General features: G+C 38.9%; 1 protein-coding gene across 1 annotated transcript; it reads left to right on the top strand.

The window, feature by feature from the left end:
- Positions 1 to 849: 849 nt before the first annotated feature.
- Positions 850 to 21,012, top strand: LOC114356712 (zonadhesin). Its single transcript, XM_028310032.1, has 17 exons — positions 850 to 958; positions 3,597 to 3,797; positions 4,115 to 4,318; positions 5,132 to 5,377; positions 5,841 to 6,058; positions 6,919 to 7,024; positions 8,027 to 8,227; positions 9,883 to 10,089; positions 10,643 to 10,829; positions 10,917 to 10,936; positions 12,971 to 13,117; positions 14,644 to 14,832; positions 15,627 to 15,812; positions 16,905 to 16,943; positions 17,522 to 17,569; positions 18,849 to 19,019; positions 20,750 to 21,012. Exons 1-17 carry the CDS (start codon positions 901 to 903, stop codon positions 20,962 to 20,964), a joined length of 2,643 nt encoding a protein of 880 aa, XP_028165833.1. The 5' UTR covers positions 850 to 900; the 3' UTR covers positions 20,965 to 21,012.
- Positions 21,013 to 21,021: the final 9 nt, after the last annotated feature.

The following is a 21,021-nucleotide window of genomic DNA, read 5'->3' as shown; positions in this document are numbered from 1 at the left end:
GTGAAGGTCGCGGGAAGAACCTGGATGCGGACAGCGCAGGACCGCAGAATAAGTAATAGTACCATGGCAGGACCGGCCGTTAAGGAAATCCTTTTCCAGCAGTGGACGTCATTTGGCTGAAACGAACGAACGACGAATAATAAAGTTAGTAAGTAGTTACTATTCCTCATCAAGTAACTTAGCTACGTCATATTCAGTCACCTATATTAGGTAGGTATTTCAAGGTCAGTCATTTAACATTGTATTGCCAATAAGTTGACAACTTACTTAGGTGTTTTCTTGAAAATTAGGTAGATATAATCATGACATTTATCTATTTATACAGGCATAGTAGCACATACAAAACCTTACCTACTACGTTTTAGATATGTACGCAATCTGTTAAATACACGCATTACACCTGTACTAATAATTTAAAATTATCCAAAATCAAACAAAAAGTGCTAAAGTAGTACCCAATACCACACGTGTACACGTGACATGATGGCTGTGATCTATCTATAATATTATGGGGGTAATTTTATAATACCAATGCGTGGACCCCTACATTTGTATTTTCTATGCTCCTACCTACTTACATGCTTGTTCTTTTGGACCAGGAGTGTTTCGAGTAAATTGATTTCCTGGCATAACAACACTGAATTTCTTACGTCAATTTTTCATAGCACCAACCTAGATGTTCTTCCTAAGCTATTTGGCTATTATAAATATTTTTGAAGTACTGTAACTAAATTAATAATCCAGAGTTTGACTTTATATAACTTTCACAAAATAGGTGGTAGGTAATTAATTCTTAATCCCTAACTTCAAGATGTAGCAAATAAAATATTAATAGCTCCGTAGACAATGTTTTACAGTTACATAGAATACTGCCACTACAGCTGTGGCCGCGGAGCAAGGATGGCGCGTTGGATCATCATTTTTCTATGCGCGTGCGTCGCCGGTTGTTTAGCAGAAGGTGAGATCTTCTTTTGTTTTTTGCGTTTACTTTTTAACCGCTTTATTCTTTTTTTTTATTATAGGAAAATGATTTCAAAAGGATAGAATTTTCGGTCGAGTTTTCATCTCGGATTCGATTTTAGAATAACTTGATCAAAATACATTCATTTACCTACGTTATTATCATTATTTTCGAGCGCTAAATTTTAGGTTTTGTGTTTTGGGTAGACAGTGTAAAAAAATTATCTAATAAGTAATTTAGTGGTAATAAGATTTATTAAAATGATAACTACTTCCTTCAAAATATTCCAAACTACCTACCTACCTATCGACTCTCGAATCGGCAGTCCAACTGATACCTTTGCAAATCACATTTTGTTGCAGTCACCCCTATCACAGCCACGTAAGATACCACAGTGTTTACCTTGATGTATGTAATATGTATGATGTTTGTCTGTAGGTACCATACAATTTATTTTGTACCTCGACTTTCATCACGTTTGTCCCTTTTGCAATTTCTTCAAACATGACTAACTAATTTATTATTCATGTAGGTAAGCAAATGTTACACTTTTATTGCAATGTTTGCGCTAAGTATTTTTATGTTTAAATTAAACTGTTTTTCTGTGCGAGTGTAGGTTTTGCGTCATATTTCTTAGTTAGTTGCCATCACATAATAAAATAACACCTGGGCTAATATAGATCTAACTACTTTCGTTTCAGCCAAATGACGTCCACTGCTGGACAAAGGCCTCCCCCAAGGTTTTCCACAATGAACGGTCCTGCGCTGCCCGCATCCAGGCTCTTCCCGCGACCTTTACCAGATCGTCGGTCCACCTAGTAGGAGGCCTGCCCACGCTACGTTTTCCAGCCCGTGGTCGCCACTCGAGAACTTTCCTGCCCCAACGGCCATCGTCTCTACGAGCTATGTGCCCCGCCCACTGCCACTTGATTTTAGCAATTCTGCGAGCTATGTCGGTTACTTTGGTTCTCCTACGGATCTCCTCATTTCTGATTCGATCACGCAGGGAAACTCCGAGCATAGCCCGCTCCATCGCCCTTTGGGTGACCTTGAGCCTTCTTATGAGGCCCATAGTAAGCGACCACGTTTCGGATCCATATGTCAACACTGGCAACACACACTGCTCGAAGACTTTCGTCTTGAGACACTGCGGTATTTCGGACATGAGTATATGGCGAAGCTTCCCGAACGCTGCCCATCCGAGTTGGATTCGACGATTGACCTCTTTCTCGAAGTTGGACCTACCTAACTGGACTGTTTGTCCCAGGTATACATAATTGTCGACAACTTCGAGTGTAGAGTCTCCAACCTTCAGAGGAGTGGGTGCAACACGGACATTAGACATGATTGGAAGATGTCTTCAAGCTTCTGGACTGGAACGGATTTGGCATAAATATCAACGGCGAGTACATCACCCACCTTCGATTCGCGGACGATATCGTAGTCATGGCTGAGACCTTGGAGGATCTAGGCACAATGCTCGATGGCCTCAGTAGAGCCTCTCAACAAGTGGGCCTCAGAATGAACATGGACAAGACAAAAATCATGTCTAATGTCCGTGTTGCACCCACTCCTCTGAAGGTTGGAGACTCTACACTCGAAGTTGTCGACAATTATGTATACCTGGGACAAACAGTCCAGTTAGGTAGGTCCAACTTCGAGAAAGAGGTCAATCGTCGAATCCAACTCGGATGGACTCCCTCGAATGGATTTCCCAGATCTAACTACTTTATCACTAAGTAACAGTTGAAAGATAAAATGAATAAAACAATTGATAATAAATATCAAAGAATGAACAACTGTTAACTACTTACCAAAACTTATAAATACAAAAGTCTTCAAATGTCTTTAAATAACTTAATAGGTACTTGCCATTTCGTCTTATGGTGATAAAATATCCACAATAACCATGGACGTCTCGGTCAAACGAAATTACTTACATGTCGTCTATGATTTAGTTAGAGTTTTTAGAGCCAATTGAATATGATACCACAAAGTAGATTTGACTATAAATATCTTGAAAAAATCGAACTGCCTAAGGCGGGAATCGAACCCATGACCTTTCGCTTGCCGGGCGACTGCTCTACCATCTGCAATAGAGACATCTGAACTACTTACACACGAGATGAACCAGATTTGACCTTAGGCTTTACCCCTGAGACAAACTAGTTGACTTCACCAGTTACAGTCAGCTGTAGTTCCTGGCTCCACAGGAGTTGAAGACTTGCAGAGGTGGAAACGAGAGGTGGAAAAAGTCCTGTTTAGGTTAGGTACAAACTATTTTTTTTATGCATAACAAGGCAGGTTAGCCACACTCGCACCGGGTGTTAAGTGAGATGCTGTCTATTCACTCTCGCCTTGAAAAGACCCGGATTATAGTGTTTGGGAAAGACAGCAGCAAGTAGCGAATTCCAGTCCCTAGCTGTTCGCATTATAAAAGAGTCATCAAAACGCTTAGTGCGAGCTGGTGGAATGTCGACAATGTAGGGATGGTACGCTAACCTGCGCCTGGTTCACCGGTGATGGAAGGTACTAGTGGAATTAGTTCAAGTAATTCCTTCGCACATTCTCCGAAGTATAGCCTGTAGAAAACCATTTGTGTACCTAACTACGATTTACGTACGGTGCATTTCAGATCCAGTATGCAGCGACAATGAGATCCTAGACAACTGCCCTGTGGACTGCGCAGACGACTATTGTCCGTCGAGCGAAGCACAAGCGCTGCAGGCGTGTCCCCCCAGTCCCAAGCCCTGTAACCCACCAGCCTGCAAATGCGGCTTCAACTACCGCTATGCCAGTGTCAAGAACAAGACTTGCATCCCTACTAGAGAATGCCGTAAGTTAAAATTCTGGATACATAGCCTCCCAGGTCTGCTATTCAGTAGAAGAATATTATCAGACGACATAAGAGAAAGCAGTCGTATCTTTATTTAAGACCGAGGACATTCATAACAAAATAACCCTAATTCTGGCGCAGTCAGGTAAAAATAGAAGCTGTACCTTCATTACCGCTGTCTTTACGTACCTAGCACAATCAAAAAAAAATCTAAGAAAGTCACTTCTGGCGGTACTCTACGGCAGAACTCTAAGAATATTTAGCCAAAACACTTGAAAGACCTTCAGCTTAATATAAAATCGTTCCTCACATTACAGGACCCTTCAAATGCAGCCGTCCTAACGAAGAATTCAACCCGTGCCCGCCATATTGTCCAACGGACAGCTGTGACGAGGCTACCCCTGACGGTAGATGCCCGCGGCCAGGCCGCATCCTTATCGTACTGCAGTGCACACCAAGGTGCCGTTGCATCGATAACTACTGGAGACAAGATGGTGTTTGCATACCCTATGCGGAATGTCGTAAGTGATAGAATTGACTATTCGTGAATATTTGAGAAATTATAATCAAACTCCTTAAATTTGTACACACTATCTACCTACTTATGATGGGTATGTAGGTATACCGCATTAGGTATAATTTTTGTGGAGCAACTACTGCTGCTGCTAATGGAATGTTATTTCGTTAGTTTGGAAGCACCATACATGTTAACGGAACTATTCCCACCTCTCGTTTCCACCGCTGCAACTCCTGTGTAGCCAGGATCTACCTTCTATACCTACATGTTAATTTAATCAAAGGTTTTTCTGCTAACAGCAAAATGAGTCTCCCTCCATAATCTAATGCAAAAGTTCGTTCGTTCGTTTTAACCAAATGCCGCTCCCAAGTATTCCACAACGACCGCTCCTGCGCCACCCGCATCCAGGCACCTCCCGCGATAATCGCCAGATCGTCAGAATGCAAAAGTATATTGTATTGTCGCAAGGATATATATAAAAGAAATGCATATAACACGAGTATAGTTATGTATAATCTACTACCGGAAGAACTTAAAGTACTCCAAGGCCCTATATTTAAAAGCAGATTGACTTGCTGGCTTTTGGACAAATGTTTTTATAGTTATAAGGAATATTTTAATTGGCGACATTGATACTATTAATTTAATTTTACATTGACATTTTCTTAATTATTTGACATTAATATTATTGAATCCTGTAATTTTTGCACGTCTGCGAGCAGACTAAACACATGATCCTATTTAATATTGTCACCCTGTATTACTGTGTTTTTGGCAAATAAACGTTTTGAATTTGAATATTAACTTACTTTCATAGCCCAAAACAAGAACTCCACATCTGACTACCCTGACTACGACGAAGCATCAGAGTACTTGACGTCTTTCGCAACAGCTTCTGCGTCAGCTGTCGCATTTTCCAACGATTCTCCAAACGCATCAGCGGCTGCATCAGCTGTCGCTTCAACTGACCCGTCAGGTGGTGCGTCTGCTGGTGCATCTAGCGCCGCTTCTGGTGGATCTAGCGTTGCTACCGCTAGCGCTGCAGTAAAACATGGTAAAAAAGGTAAATGACAAATACAAAATGTATTCATAACTACACGTAGTTAATTAATCAATAATTTTGTTTTTCACAAATACTACTAGTCTCGTTAGACCCTCATACTAAGCTAAATCTGCTTGTGTCTCGAGGGGGCTCACAGCATTTAGTCGGTGACGGTCATTCGGATTACGAGTCGGCCAGTCCAACCCTTTCACCGTTCGGTTATCGTGGCTTCTTTCATCTATTGTCTGGATGCGATTGTTGCAAATAGCAGACGACAAAGTTTATGGAATAGGTTTCATTCTGAGGTCAGATTTGATTTTACCTGACAGTAGCAGACCCTATCTGATTACCTGCAGGCAGACTTATTAAATCAAATTGCGTTATTTGAACCATACCTTATCATTATGCTTTTTCACTAAATCACTGAAAATACTGAAATATCAGTAGGGTACATTGAATTTTAATCTGATATTTTTGTCGACAGCACCAACCTGCAGCGGACCTAACGAAGAGTACGTCTTGGAGAAGAAGTCCTGTCCCACTGAGCTCTGTTCTTCCATGGTGGAACGCAGAGACTGCAGAAACGCGCCTCCTCCTCAACCAGGATGCGCTTGCAAGTCGGGATTCCTCCGAGTCAACAAAACTTCACACTGTGTACCCATATGCAAATGCCCCCAGATGCTACATTCCCCTGATTGCTTATAAGTTTTTTTTTCTGATTGTATTGTATAATTAGCACATTCAATTTTGAGTCCTTTTTAATAAAATCAAACAAGGGACAGACAAAGCAGATTCTAAATACAAATAAAGAATAATGAGGTAACAAGAAGTGAATATGTTTCATTTAATTTTTTTAAGACAGGGAAAGGAGAGAATCTCAAGCGTTGGTAGAGATTTATAGACTACTTACCCAGCTACAGTTCGTCTTTTTGTTTACATTTTAACCACAGAATAAGTAATAGTACCATGTTTAACCCAAAAAACATGGATTTGACCTAAAAAGAAATCTTAAAGAGGGTAAGATGGAGGATTTAAATGGAAAATTAATAATGTCCTCTGGCTTATTAGAATAGTCCATTGTTCATAGCACGACATAATTTAGACTTTAAGTAGGTACCTTACCTAAGAAGTTAGGTATAGATACCTACTTACATACCTACCTATCTCATAAATTTAACGTGTTTTTCGTGACTTAAATAACCGAATCGTGAATCATTTTTCCGATAACTTTTAAAAGTATCCAAATCAAAACCATCATAAAAAAAATATGCAACAGTGTCTGTAAACATGCGTACCTACCTAAAGACAGCAGGAAGGCGCTGGACGCAGGCCGCTACCAACCGGGCAACATTTGGGGGAGACCTATGTTCAGCAGTGGATGTCATAAGTATGGTCTAAGCCAGTCATGGCAGCCATAGCCATAGATACACTTTATGGCTCTAGACAAATTACTGCTGTAGGTATAGGCCCAAAGCTGAAAACGTGACACATGACCTCACCTGTGCTAATAATGTAAAAATATCATTTCTTGTGACTTTTTCCGGTAATGAAAATATTTATAGTCGAACCGACCTATGGAATGTGATCATTTGGAGAACAGTCACGGAAGAAGCATGGCGCTTTGGCTGGTAATTTTGCTCTGCGCGTTCATCGGTTGCCTGGCTGATGGTAAGGTCTTCTTTATTTAAAAAATTGAATAACTAGTCTGTTAAAATCTTGCCTTTTAGTATAGGACATGTTTAATTGTTCGGAATAATGCTGAGCAAGAAACACGGTCACTAATCATTCAAACCATCGCGATGCATAGCGGTATTTGTGAAAAATACCTTTGGAAGCCTCGGGATGTGGGTAGCAATAGCAACAATATGTTATTTTATAATTTAATCAGGTGTTTTTTGTAATAAAACATTAATTTCTTTGGTGGCATAAACTTCAGTGAATTAAGTTATGTTCACAGATACAGAGGCAGTGTGAAAGTAATGTATTACTTATTCATATTCTCTCTTTTTACTTTGTCTTTTTTTTATATAATTATGTACCTATCAAAAACAAAAAATAAAGTTCTGATTCAAATTAATCTCCAAAGGGTTTTTTAAACGTCTCAATAAAATATTAATGTACTGTTGCACGTGTTGTCTTTGCGTGCGTCACAGCGTTAGTTAAATAAATGTAGGTAGAAATAACACCTGGACTAAGTTTACCAAATCATCGCTCTGAATTTAAACATAAGCAATTTTAATAATATTAATTAATATTATACATACAGGTAGGTCCCTACCTACGTTTCGAAGTGACTAACAATATAGGCTAGTTTCCTAAAAAAATTTTTACGTTACGTTTCGAAGTTACTTTCCTGAAGAAAAAATTTAGACCGTCAATTTTATTATCAAAAGATATTGGACACGTATATTTTGAAATGTCAATCAAACAATTAACTATGGTGCGTTGAAGTTCGGCGCGACGCGGTGACGTCACAAAGTGCTACACTTTTAAGCATTCATTGACGTCACGGGCCTTTTCTTTTCAACTATGGCGAGCTTTATCTCTTTAAATTTTCATTAGTTTGAAAAGGTGAAAAATACGTGTCGAATATTTTTTAATAAGTTAACTAACTGACTAATTAAAACTCTTGCCTTTTTTACCCAGGAAACATCTCTATTTGCGTTTCAGATCCTGTATGCAGCAATATTGAATACCTAGACAAGTGTCCTGTGGACTGCGCTAAGGACTATTGTCCAACGAGCGAAGAAGAATCCAAGCAGGGCTGTCCACCCAGCCCCGACCCCTGCCCCGCGCCCGTCTGCAAGTGCGGCTTCAACCACCGCTACGCCAGCCGCGACAATAAGACTTGCATTCCTACTAGAAATTGCCGTAAGTAAAACTTGTCTACACTGAGAGTTTGGTTACACATAGGCTGGGTTGTACCTGTTAACTCCATATAAAAAACATCGGTTATCGTGAAAGTTACGGTCAAAGTTAGATGGTGCAACTCAGCCTTAGAATTCCAACTTAAGATTTTGTTGTAAAATTATTACTTTTAAATGACACAATCTCAGATCATAGAAGGGAATAGATGTGAAACGGGGGCGTGGCGCGTGTCTCCGCGATATGCCCAGAAACGAACATCGCCCGCGACGCCAGGTTAGTCGCGATTCAGTCGTACTGAGGAAATGTTCTCCGATATTGTTGGATAATGCGTCGTAACGTGCAATAACATAAGTGAAACGAAGAACTACAGGAACAATGAAGTCATTTACCACATGTAAGTATTGCAAATCCATTGGTATTTTGCTTATAAATAAAAAAAACTAAACATTTTTACGAACGAATTCAGTGCCGTGACATTTACTGCGATATCGAAATTAGTGGTGATAAAAATTCAAACACGTTGTACATTGACGATTTAGTTAGCAACCACTTTATGTCATGCGTAACTACTGCGCAATGTATTTTATTTCTTCCGATATCCACTGACGCGTGAAAATACACAGTACGGCCGCATGTGCCGGTCGTAACATAGTGCAGGGAACTTTGTCAGTCTTTAACTTCTATACTCCATCGATAACGACATTGAGCTTTGGTTGGGGTAAATTAATATAAGGTAACTTCATTTAGTCCCATTAATTGATTCTGAGTTTTTCGTCCATACAAAATGGAACTGACTCCTTTGTGCAAAAATCGTTAAAGAACATAATAATAACGTATAATAATAAAAAGGTTTTCATACAAGCATTTTTTAAACCAATTTCGAGCCTTGCCCCCCGGATTTAAAGTATCGATATCTTATCGACTCCATTTTATCTTTCTTCTCTCTAATTGCTTTTTTCAAAGTGTGCGTCACGTCACGCGGCCATTGATTGGCCATAAGGCACGCCTTCTGGCCAATCACAGCACTTTTAAGCCGGTTGCACATGTTGTCGTAGACTCTCAGTCGCCTTGTTTTTACACAGTTGAATGTGTGTGTGGGAGCTGTGGTGGGGGAAATGTGGGGACACTGGTTCTCGTTGTAGTTACGCGCGACTTCATATCTATTCTCTTTCTATGATCTGAGGACACAATGAAAGCTATCGCATATCATCATATTAGTTGGTCCAACTGTAGGTTGAGCCTCGATTGCGGTAATTTGTAATGTTTCTAATTCATTCGCGCTTCCTTTATCTATATTCGCGTTCCAGTTGCATTCCAGTTGATGCTCAATTGTTCACGCAAGACTCACCAGTGGCGCCAACTAGTGAGACCTTCATTGCACCAACATAATTCGCAGGTTTAACCCGTCCCTACAATAATAAAGGACTCAAATACATAATATTCAGCTTAGAATCAATACTACCGCAAAGGTAGCGGGTAGGCGCTGGATGCTGCAGGCCGCTGTCAACCGGTCATTGTGGAAGTCATTGCGGGAGGCCCTATGTTCAGCAGTGGAGGTCCTATTGCTGAAATGAAGATGGATGAATAATTAACCTCTGTTTATGACCGAGAAAATCTTAGCTCTTCAATTCATTCAAAAATCATTCTTTACTCGACAGCTCCCTTTGAATGCAACCGACCCTTCGAAGAATACGCTTCGTGTCCCCCTATGTGCCCAAACGGCAGCTGCCAACAGGCGACCCCTGACGGGAAATGCCCTCCGCTGCTGGGTAGAATCGGCATCATACTGATATGCAACCCACAGTGCCGCTGCATCAAAAACTACTGGAGACAGGATGGTGTTTGCATACCTTATGCCGAATGTCGTAAGTTGTATTTTTGTAGATCCGTAGTTGATATAGGCCCAGGATGTGCGCCGCGATAAGCTTTTATCGCGCTTTTCTGTTGATTTAAAGAAAAAGCCCATACATTTTGTCGTCTAAAATCATCGATAAGATTTTATCACGGCGCGCATTTTAGTCTGGAAAGTCATTAAGTAAATGTAAGCCTAGGCGCAGACCATTGATTTTTCGTCGGCCGATAGTTTAGTCAGGCAGTTAATCAGTATGGGCATGTACAGAAGTGCGCACATTACACCGATTTGGTATCGGCCGATTCTTCATAAAAAATAAAATCGGGCCCAAGTATCAGCCAACTGAAAATCGGTGATCTGCGTCTAGGCTAAATGTGAAACAGTTTGGTAGTCAAAGATCTGGGACACATGAAAAATTACACTTTTTGTGGAGAGACTAGATTGTAAAAGAACCGGAGACATTGATAATGATGACAGAATTAAATACAAAAGTTTGATGGAGCAGATATTAAAAAGTAGTTAAATAGGATATAAGTAGGTATAATATCATAAAACATTTTTTTCAGCTCAAAACAAAAATACAACGCCAGCAACTTCAGCGGCAGAAGACCAAGCAAATTCAGAAGACCCACAAAACCCAGTAGACTCAGAAAACCCACAAAACCCAGGAGACTCAGAAAACCCTGAAAACTCAGAAGACCAAAACTGTAGTGGAGAGCAAGATGACACCAATTCCGTGACTGCTACTTTATAGTGGACCCCGGGAGCGATGAAACAGGCTGGTGAGCACTGAGCACGTTCTATAGGGGATGACAACACGATGGCACTTAAAACTTTAAGTCTAGTGCTTAATTCAAGGGGCATTTCACGCGAAGCGGACAGCGAAAATCAAGTCAGGTTTTGGATTTTGTTCATATTTGGATAAAATGTACTGCTATATGACCTGAATGGAAGTGCATCATTATAATTTTTTTATGAAGCTTAGTTTATTTTTTATGAGCGTTCAAAAAATTGGTAAAATTTTAGGAACAGATTTTACAGATTAAAAATAAACTAACGATTGGACTTTTGAGAATAAATAACTGTGTTTCTTACTATTTACTACAAATTTGAAATTTCTTTTTTGTTCACATAGAAAACCGGAAGTAAAGTTTTAAAATCGAATTTTACAAAACTTCGGGATTTTTTTAATTTTAAAATTTTATTTTGAAATATACATAGTAGTCTATAAATAACGTGTGCAAAGTTGTAGAATGGAGTCTGTATTGGTTTTTTATTTAGACGCAGTACAGTGCGCCGCAGTGAGCGTCATACTGGCTATCGACATTTGGCTACCGTATAAAAATTATTTGTTCGAAAATAACTGAAACGTTAATATTGTTGCATGCAAACTCTTAAACAATTATAATTTTGACTCGGCGAACTTTGTACCGCCTAAAAACAATGATTGTTGGCACTCCATCAATCTCCCCATAGCACGCTGTGCAACTTTGAGCTTCTGTATAAGGCCTATAGTAAGAGGCCACGCTTCCGAGCCATAAGTTATCACTGGTAACACACATTGATTGTAGGTCATATAGCAGTACATTTATTCTAAATATGAACAAAATCCAAAACCTGACTTGATTTTCGCTGTCCGCTTCGCGTGAAATGCCCCTCAAGTGAGTGCCTGAGGTATGGGAGCACAGAGGGGTGACAATATGACAGAGCATATAATTATCTGAAGCCTAACTGAAGTCTCACTGACGGTTGACGTTTCAAACACACCCTCCCACCCGTGCCGCTACCATGTATCAAGCACTGACTGAGTCAAAGTACGCTAGACATATAGAAGCTACTATAGCACAATGATGTTGGTGTTGTCAAATCCGAGGAACGCGAGTTCGAACCCTGTCGCTCCTGGACTCTTGTGGTGAACCTACTCGTACAAAAATCATATTTAGGTCACCACAAGCTTTAACGGGATTAGCAATATGTATTTACAAATAAACTGTTAATCTTTAAACCTTTGTTGCCAGATCCAGTTTCCGGTCGCCAGGAAGAACTTAACAGCACCCTGTAGCCGCCTCAGCGAGTGCCCAGAAATTTTCAGTTACAGCTTAAGACCTACTAAGGCTACTAATTCTTAACGTGCCCGAGAACATCAGTCAGTTTTAAATATTATTATGATTTTGGAAATATATTGAAATTATTATAAAGCGGTTTTTTTATTTATTTTTTAAGCAACGAGTTAAACGAAAGATAAGTTGTCACGGCTGATGCTATAGATCAGGGGTGGCCAACCCATTCATCCAGTCGATCGTGGCAAGGCAAAAAATACTATACCTACATGATTGTGTACTATGCTGTTCTATTTAAGATTTCAGGAAGTATGTTAGTGTTAGATCGCCCAGGATTTCGTTAGTAAACAATACTTAGATCTTATGTCGAATCAAGTTGGCCACCCCTGCTATAGATAGTATTACAGCTGCTTATGAGCCTACCTATTGCTTAATCAGAAAAATGCAAGGAAGAAAAAAAAATATCTTCATTAGTATTACAAAAATACCAATGGCGTAAATTGCATTCAAGTTAGCCAAGTCCAACCTCAGATTTTGTTGCAAAAATAATAAGAAACCGTGAACTTTTAAATGACTCTCATTGCAATTGAACCTTATACGCTTTGATAAGTCTTCTTTAAGGCTGAGTTGCACCACCTTATTTTAACTGTAACTCTAACAATAACCGGTGTTTTTGAATGGAGTTTGATAGACTTTTGACGTTTGATAAAGTTAAAAAAAGATGGTTACGTGCAACCATTTTACGATGTGACAGTTTTTCCAGTCCGTTTATCTTTTTCAAATGATACAAGTCACACTTACTTCTTTTGTTGTGGGGCTAACGCTTTGTATAAGTAAATTACCTGCAACGTCCATCGACAGTAAGTATTTATACAATACATTGTGCGTTTTTTCCGCATACCGGCACAGAGCACTGGCCAGTCAACATGCGTACTTTTTTCGTGATCTCCTGTCTAATCGTGGTGTGTTCAGCACAGACTGGTAAGTACGAGTGTTAATTAATTAATAGGTACTAATTTAAAATTCAAGTTTATCAAGAATTTAAAGTTGCGTTTTGTCAACTTCCGATAATTTTCTATAACTTTCATTATCAAAACTATTTCCTATCAAAATTGTCTATAGTGTCTATTTATTTATCTAGTTTATTCAGAAGCTAACTAATTACATTTTTAGACTTGATAAAGTTACTTTTTTATTTTGTTCTAAATAAACTCATCTTACCTACCTACTTACTCGTTTAAATTAAAATGCATTGCTGTTAGTTTGCTCGAGAAAGACTGATTTTAGTTTTGCAATGTTTGTGTACCTAGTTTGTTTTTAAAATAAGTAAAAGTTTTTATAATGTTAAAGAATTTATGGAGGAAAAACATAGTATTTCATGTTAAGTTGGTAAATAAATATTGTTTTAACTGTAATGATTATACATTATACTATTTTTAAGTTACTTGCAAATTGCAATTGTATGATATATTTATAAAATTTATAAGTAGGTAGACATTAGATTTATAATAATTGTTAATAATATTTAATAATTGTTATTTGTATTGCTGTACCCAACCGGGTGTGCATTTGTATGTTAGTACCTAGTACCTAACAATATACAATGTATCTATTATGTGCAATAAATAAATAAATAAATAAATAAATAAGAAAAAATAAGGCGGCACAAAGTTCGAAGTTCGCCGATTAAGGTAGTTCAAAATAAAATTACCTAGCCTTCGAATTTGACTATAAATGATGTTATTTTAACCGACGCTAATATTTTTTTATAAACTTAGAACAGCTGTTTTTGTGCGTAGTAAACAAGGAAAACAATTGGCGAAACCTCACATCCGCACCTAACAAATTGTCCGCGATAAGAACCAGTAGAACCGGGCCTGGGGGCATACCCTCAAGTTTAAAGCTACGAGGATGACATCATAATCAATACATTTTAATTAACACTCACTGTTGCTGTTTGGTTCTTCGATTTATTGTCAGTTTTTATCTCGTGTCACACCATCAAAACACTATTTTTATTAGCTTTAAAATTATGTTCCACACCAGTGATGGAAGGGGGCTGGTTCCAGACCAGCCCCCTTCCATCTGTGGCTGTTAGGCGTGGAATCTGAATGGAATAAAATACTTTGCACGAAAACTGTACTTTAAACTTTAACTATTATTTGTTATTGTCGGCCGTTTGGTGTAGTGGTTCGAAACGGACTACTATTCCGGAGGTAGCGGGTTCGATTCCCGCACAGTACAAACATTTGTGTGCATGAACATATTTGTTTGTATTGGACTGGGTGTTTTCTATGTATATTAAGTATGTATTTACAAAAAAAAAGTATTTAAGTATGTTTATATCCGTTGTCTAGTACCCATAGTACAAGCTTTGCTTAGTTTGGGACTAGAAGCGCAGTGTAAAATGTCCAAGGATATTTATTTCTCAACAAAAATGTGAAGTTCAATGTACTGGCTTATAGGTCAAGAAAATATGGCACTATAATGGGTTATGGATATTACAGATAAATTACAATGTGGGACCCACGAAGTGGAGGCGTGCGTCAAAGACTGTCCACCGGAGAGGACTTGCAGGAACCGGGGCATTAAGTTCAACTGCTTAAATGACGATAGCCCGTGCACTCCCAAATGCATCTGTGCCAAGGGATTCTATAGGAATGCTATTGGAACCTGCATTACTGGGGAGGAATGTGGTAAGTAAATTAGACTGTATCTTTTAACTTCTTCATCTCTATCACTTTAAGTCTGCCACGATAGCCGAATGGTGAAAAGGAGTCGTCCAGTGACTTGGCCCACTTTAAGCTTGGTCCACGGGCCAAGTCGCTGGATTGAATCTTTAAATATTTTTTCATCCAGTACTTAACTGGACCCACTCTAACACTCGAAGATTCTACAGTGTTTTTTACCCGACTGCGCCAGGAGGGTTATGATTTTGTTGATTTTTTTTATGGGCCCAGTTATGGAAGAAAAAATATATAAAAATTAAATCCTACTTGGCCCGTGGACCAAGCTGAAAGTAAGTAGGCCAAGTCACTGGAAGACTCGTGAAGGGGTCGGACTGGCCGACTCGCCATCCGAGGAACGCGGGTAAGCGGGTTTGATGAACCTCGCTGAGGCTGACATTCGACTATTGTGGTGAGCCGTGCGTGAGCCCATACGTGACAAGCATTTTAGCTTAGTACACGGGGCTAACGGGACTCTTAGTAGGTACCTAATTTGTGCAAAATTATAAAATATTATGTATGTAGGTACCTATATTTCTTTTTTACTTAAAAATATTAGCATTTAGCATTAACCGAACCCGCCACGTTTCCCGGATCACGAATCAGCAGTCCGACCCTTTCACCGTTCGGCTATCGTGGCTTCTTTAAAAATAATTTATGTTTCTAATAAAACAAGTAAGTGTTATTAGAAACATAGTAACAGTAATAGTAACATGTAATAATACTTAAGTATTTTAATATTAATTTACTTCCACCATTTACAGACAAATGCCAAGGCAAGAACGAGTTTTATGCCTGCGACAGCGCATGCGACAATGTCTGCGCCGACATCGCCACCCAGAATCGGACCAAATGCCCCATACTGAACATCAAGTGCAACGAATGGTGCTACTGCGATGATGGGTACGCGAGAGACGCAAACGGAAACTGCGTGCCTGTTAGTGAATGTCGTAAGTATTTTTTGTCATTTGGCTGCCATAAAATTAGGCTAAAAGCTAATAAGGTTTTCCACATCGCACGGTTGGTACCTACTTGGTAGCGACCTGCACAGTAGCGGCGTAAGGGGGGGGCGGTGGTGGCGGTCCGCCCCGGGTGCCAAGCATCAGGGGGTAACAACTCAGTCGCGCAGATAGTACCCACTGGGGGGGGGNAGTGCGATTGGTACAGGCTCATGACGTAGGTTTTGACATCCATCTGTCGTCTCATCAAAAAAAATCATCATGGGGGGCGTCAGACCATTCTGGGGTGCCCTGGCCCCCCGCTATAATGTATACCCCTTATGAACTGAGGGGGGAGAGGTGCCGCCCCGGGTGCCAACCCATGCTACGCCGCCACTAGACCTGCATCCAGCGCCATCCTGCTATTATCAGGTCGTCGTTACCAACCGTGCGATGTGGAAGTCATTGGGGGAGTAATAAGTTTTTCATAGCATTAATTTCGCCTTTTGTATTCTGAGAGGATAATAATAATAAAGTACGTGCGTAACAGCGTTGCCAGTTTTTTTTTTCGCCAAGTCGGGACTTTGGTACTTTTTGAGTGAAAATAGCGGGATTCTTCCGTCAAAAGCGGGACATAGTAAAAAAAGTATACAATCAAAGGTTTTCAAACATTTTTCTTTTTATTTGACTTAAAATTACGTTTACGTGACAATAGATAGCAAAAGTAGCCATAGAAAATGTATTTTAACAAAAAAATAATATTTTAAATCAGATTAACTCTATCGTTAAATTCATCTTTAGAATAAAAAAGGAAAAAATAAACCAAAATCGAAATAAAAAAAAAATATTTAGAATAATATGGCGTTTCAAACAATAGTCTGGTGAAGTGAGTGTCTCTCTCCGAAAAGCGGGACCGAGCCTGTCCCGCGCGGGACATATAAATTTTATTTAAAAATCGGGACGTCCCGCCAAAATCGGGTCGTCTGGCAAAGCTGGTGCGTAATGTCTGTCCAGCGTGGGAAGTGTAGGCTAAATCCTTCATCTGCCTAAGTAAATCCTCCATTTAGTAAATTAGAAATATATTTTTTATTGTTTTACTTTCAGCGAAGCCAGCTGCCACTTCTGGAAGATACGCTAGAGCAGGTAAGAAAAGCGTTTAACTGGTTTAACTTCATTATTTAATACTAATTAAGTAATTATCACGGCATGACAATACATGAGTAAGGAATATGGCACATTCAATCTGCTTTTTATCTGGTAGTGAAAATAATATTTTAGAATAATCACGCTAAACAACCCTTCCCTTTCTACCTTGATAACAACTAGCGCCCTCTGGTATCATTTGGGTCCTTCAAACCTGTCTTCAGTGTGGCGCGAATTTTCACAACTTTTAATTTTGTTAAAAAGTATCTAAAACAATTTTATTAAAAGAGCGATAACTATAAGTTTGTTTTGTGTTGTAAAATACTTGCGACAGAGAATACCTAACATAAGTACCGTGGCTGGAAGATCCTCACTACAAAAAGTTTGCAATTTCTTTGTTCTTGTGCTATTTACTTATTTAACAACTCTCGTAAGTACTCTGTATGATAAACTGTGGCGCATGTAACTTTTATTACCAATCTAATCAATTTTATTGCTCACTTTTGCTGGCGTGACTGCAATAACACATTAAAATTAAAACCATACTTTGGTGCTATATTCTGTATTTTTATTGACAGGTCCCAGGTGTGGGCCCAACGAACACTTCACATGTCGGCTTCCCTGTCCTCCCGAGTAGGGCATGAATATCGGAATCTCGGAATCTCGTAATATCGGAATCTCGGACTGCGAGATCCGATATTTCAATTCCGATATTGAGCGACCCAATATCGTAATATCGGAATCAGATAAAAGTTTTAATTGAGATCTTAAATAAATCGTTTAAACTCGCCACAACCTGCCACAAAGCCCAAAGTACATGATTGGCAAAGACCAATGATTTTCTCATGTCTCTCACCATCACTTTTTATTCCACTGCAAATATTTTAATATCTTTACTATTTATGGTTAATTTAACTTGACCTAAATCAATTTTAGCATTTGCCATAGGTATTTGGTCAACAAAGAACGACATCTCAACTCCCTTTCAAACATTAATTTTACTGGACATGGACCGTCAGTTCTGCGTACTATGTGCCTTGCCCATTGCCACTTCAGCTTGCTAATCCGTCGGGCTATGTCAGCGATCTTAGTTAGTTTACGGAGCTCCTCATTTCTGATTAGATCTCGTAAAGAAACACCAAGCTTATCCCTCTCCATAGCACGTTGTGCCCTATATTCAAAGGCCACGTTTTCGAGCCGTATATCATCACTGGTAACACACACTAATTGAAGACTTTCGTCTTCGTATTCGACGATTTACCTCTTTCTCGAAATTGCATCTAACTACCTAGCTGATCGTTTGTCCGAGATAGACATACTTACTTGTCAACAATCTCGAGAATCGAGCTCCTAACCGAAACTGGGTAAGGAGTAACATGGACATTCGACATAAGCTTCGTTTTTTCAAGCATATTCAAGTTTTTTACCGCTCTCTACAATTTTTGTAACACGTGATTTGAATGACTCTAAAATTCGTTCCGCCAACATAAAACAGGGTAATATAATGAAGGAGTAAAAAAGTTTGTTTGATACCTGTGATTTTACACAAACACTTTAATTATTTGCTAGTCCATATTGGCTCATTATCAGTAACCATTCATTATCAGGTGATCCGTCTGCTCGTTTGCCTCTTGTCACATAAAAAAACAGATGCAATGGATACCCATAACGTAAAAATGGTTTTAAAATACTTCAATTTTATGAAATGTTGTTTGTACCAAATTAAAGATTTTGATTAAAATCATTATTTTATTGTAAACAATCCAGAATTCTTACGAATATAACCAAATATTAACATTATAGCACATGAACTCAATTCCGATATTAATATCGGAATTCCGATATTGAGATCTAATATCGGAATCCAATATCGGAATTGAAAACCTTCCGATATTACATGCCCTACTCCCGAGACTTGCATCTCATTGGTTGCGAAATTCCGGTGTGACGGCCAGCAGAAATGTAGACCTCAGTGTGCCTGCAAGTCTGGCTTCTTGAGAAAGGAGGAAGGGTCGCCCTGTGTGCCGATCTGCGAATGCCCCGAGATGGCCAGCTCTGCAGATTGCCAAAGATCATAATAGGGTAATTGCGCCGGTTTTCCGTCCAGCTCCTGTTTTCGTCCATTTGACCGACTTGCCACAAACAAATACGGAAAATTAGAATACAAACCTAACTTTTCGTGCAAGTTTGGACTTGTTACAATCTATAATATCTAAGTAACAGTTCTGCCTGCATGAAAATGTAATTTGACAAGTAATAATTCCAAAAAAATCTACGGAAGTTGCTGCTGCACACAGGTGAATGGAAAACGTCGTCAAGTTAGAAAAAAACGTGCCGGTCGGGAACTTTCATGATATGTTTAATTACTGTTTTAGCTACTTTAACGTAATTTTTTTGGCACGTATGTCTTATTATTAGCATAATAAACACTATTTTAAGGGTTTATTAAAGTTTTTGTATAGAAATGTTAGATAATTAAGTGGACTAATACTAGCATAACAATTTTGCAAGATTTTGGTTTTCGTCCACGTGGACGAAAACCCTGACACCTAGTTAATATTTTTAATAATCATTTTACTTCAATGGACCTACAAATTACAATGTTTTTTCTTCCAATATGATCTTTATTGCTATTACATTAAACATTTTAGTTTACGTCCACTTTTTAACAGTGATAAACCCATAAAAACCGTTAAAAAGATGTGGACGAAAACGAAAAACAGCTTTAAACGTTGTTGTGTTTTCGTCCATGACGTCATGAGCAAGCACTGGGGTGGACGAAAACCAAAATTATCTGTTCCTGTAGATTAGTTTTCGTCCATTTGTCCTTCGACCTATTGCAATATTTTCCTAAATTTAGGTAATAAACTTATTTAAATCTTTTTGATATCATTTGAAAGCTAACAAAATTACCTTTCAAATGATATACCACAATCCATAGTTACTGTATTGTAGAATTGGTTTTAAGTTAATAATTCAACTGCACCCTTTTTTCTACACAGTGGTCGAAAACTAGCGTACACTAGGACGAAAACTGATTTTTTTGGACGAAAACTAGTGAAATCGCCTCTTTTGCATAAAATATTTTTTATAAAAAAACCCGTGGTATTTACTTATTGTCATATAATATTAACGTAAAGTAGACTATATAAGGACTAAAATGACATATGAAACATATGAGTAAGGGTATTTTAAGATACTCATTTCGCATCACAAAGTTGGCAACTCCGATAATTGGACGAAAACTAGCGCACTTACCCTATATAGCCACTTTTAAGTCATAATGTAATCCAAAGAACAAAATTACCTAATTAAATGCACAGTTATAATTGAATCGGACTTTTATTTAAAATATATCCTTGGTTCTAGCCGTAAAACAGTATTTTACAACTTGGGTGAAAAAAGTGGAATTTTTAGTGTCCTCATTTCACCTCCACGGAACCATTTACCCCAGGTGAATCGATTCGACTAAGTATTCCCCTTTGTTCAGCTATAAATTAATTCACCCAGGTATTCGCATCTGTTCACCAGGGTGAATTAATTCCTAACTCAATTCACCTGGAAAATGAAGTTGGGTGAAATGGTTCAGAGGTGAAATGAGGACACTAAAAATTCCACTTTCTTCACCCAGGTGAACAAAGTGGTGGGTGAACATAATCCAGAGATACGATTGTTCAACTAATCCATATTCGCCACACATAGACACACTTTGGTTGGATGGACCACATGGACCATGGACCACTGGTACCTATTACTAAACCACACAACCTAAAACTTTTTTCTCTACTGAATTCTCTTCGTTACAGGCCCACAATGCTCTGACCCAAATGAAGTTCACACGTGTGCAAAGAGCTGTCCTCCAGAGACCTGTATGTCTCTCGTGGCAAAATTCAAATGCGACGGCAACGAAGTCTGTCAAGAACGCTGCACCTGCAAACCAGGTTATTTGAGGCTCGAACCAGGATCACCCTGTATACCGCAGTGTGAATGCCCTGAGTTGGCAAACTCGCCCGATTGTTAAAACTTAAAACCATGAGCTGAAATACAAAATAAATGATTTGAAACAGTTTAACTGTTT

This window comes from Ostrinia furnacalis, unplaced genomic scaffold, assembly GCF_004193835.3.
Source record: "Ostrinia furnacalis isolate ACB-3 unplaced genomic scaffold, ASM419383v2 OfSCF2870, whole genome shotgun sequence".
In the NCBI taxonomy this organism is placed as follows: Eukaryota; Metazoa; Arthropoda; class Insecta; order Lepidoptera; family Crambidae; genus Ostrinia; species Ostrinia furnacalis.
This window is presented reverse-complemented; position numbering and strand designations above follow the sequence as displayed.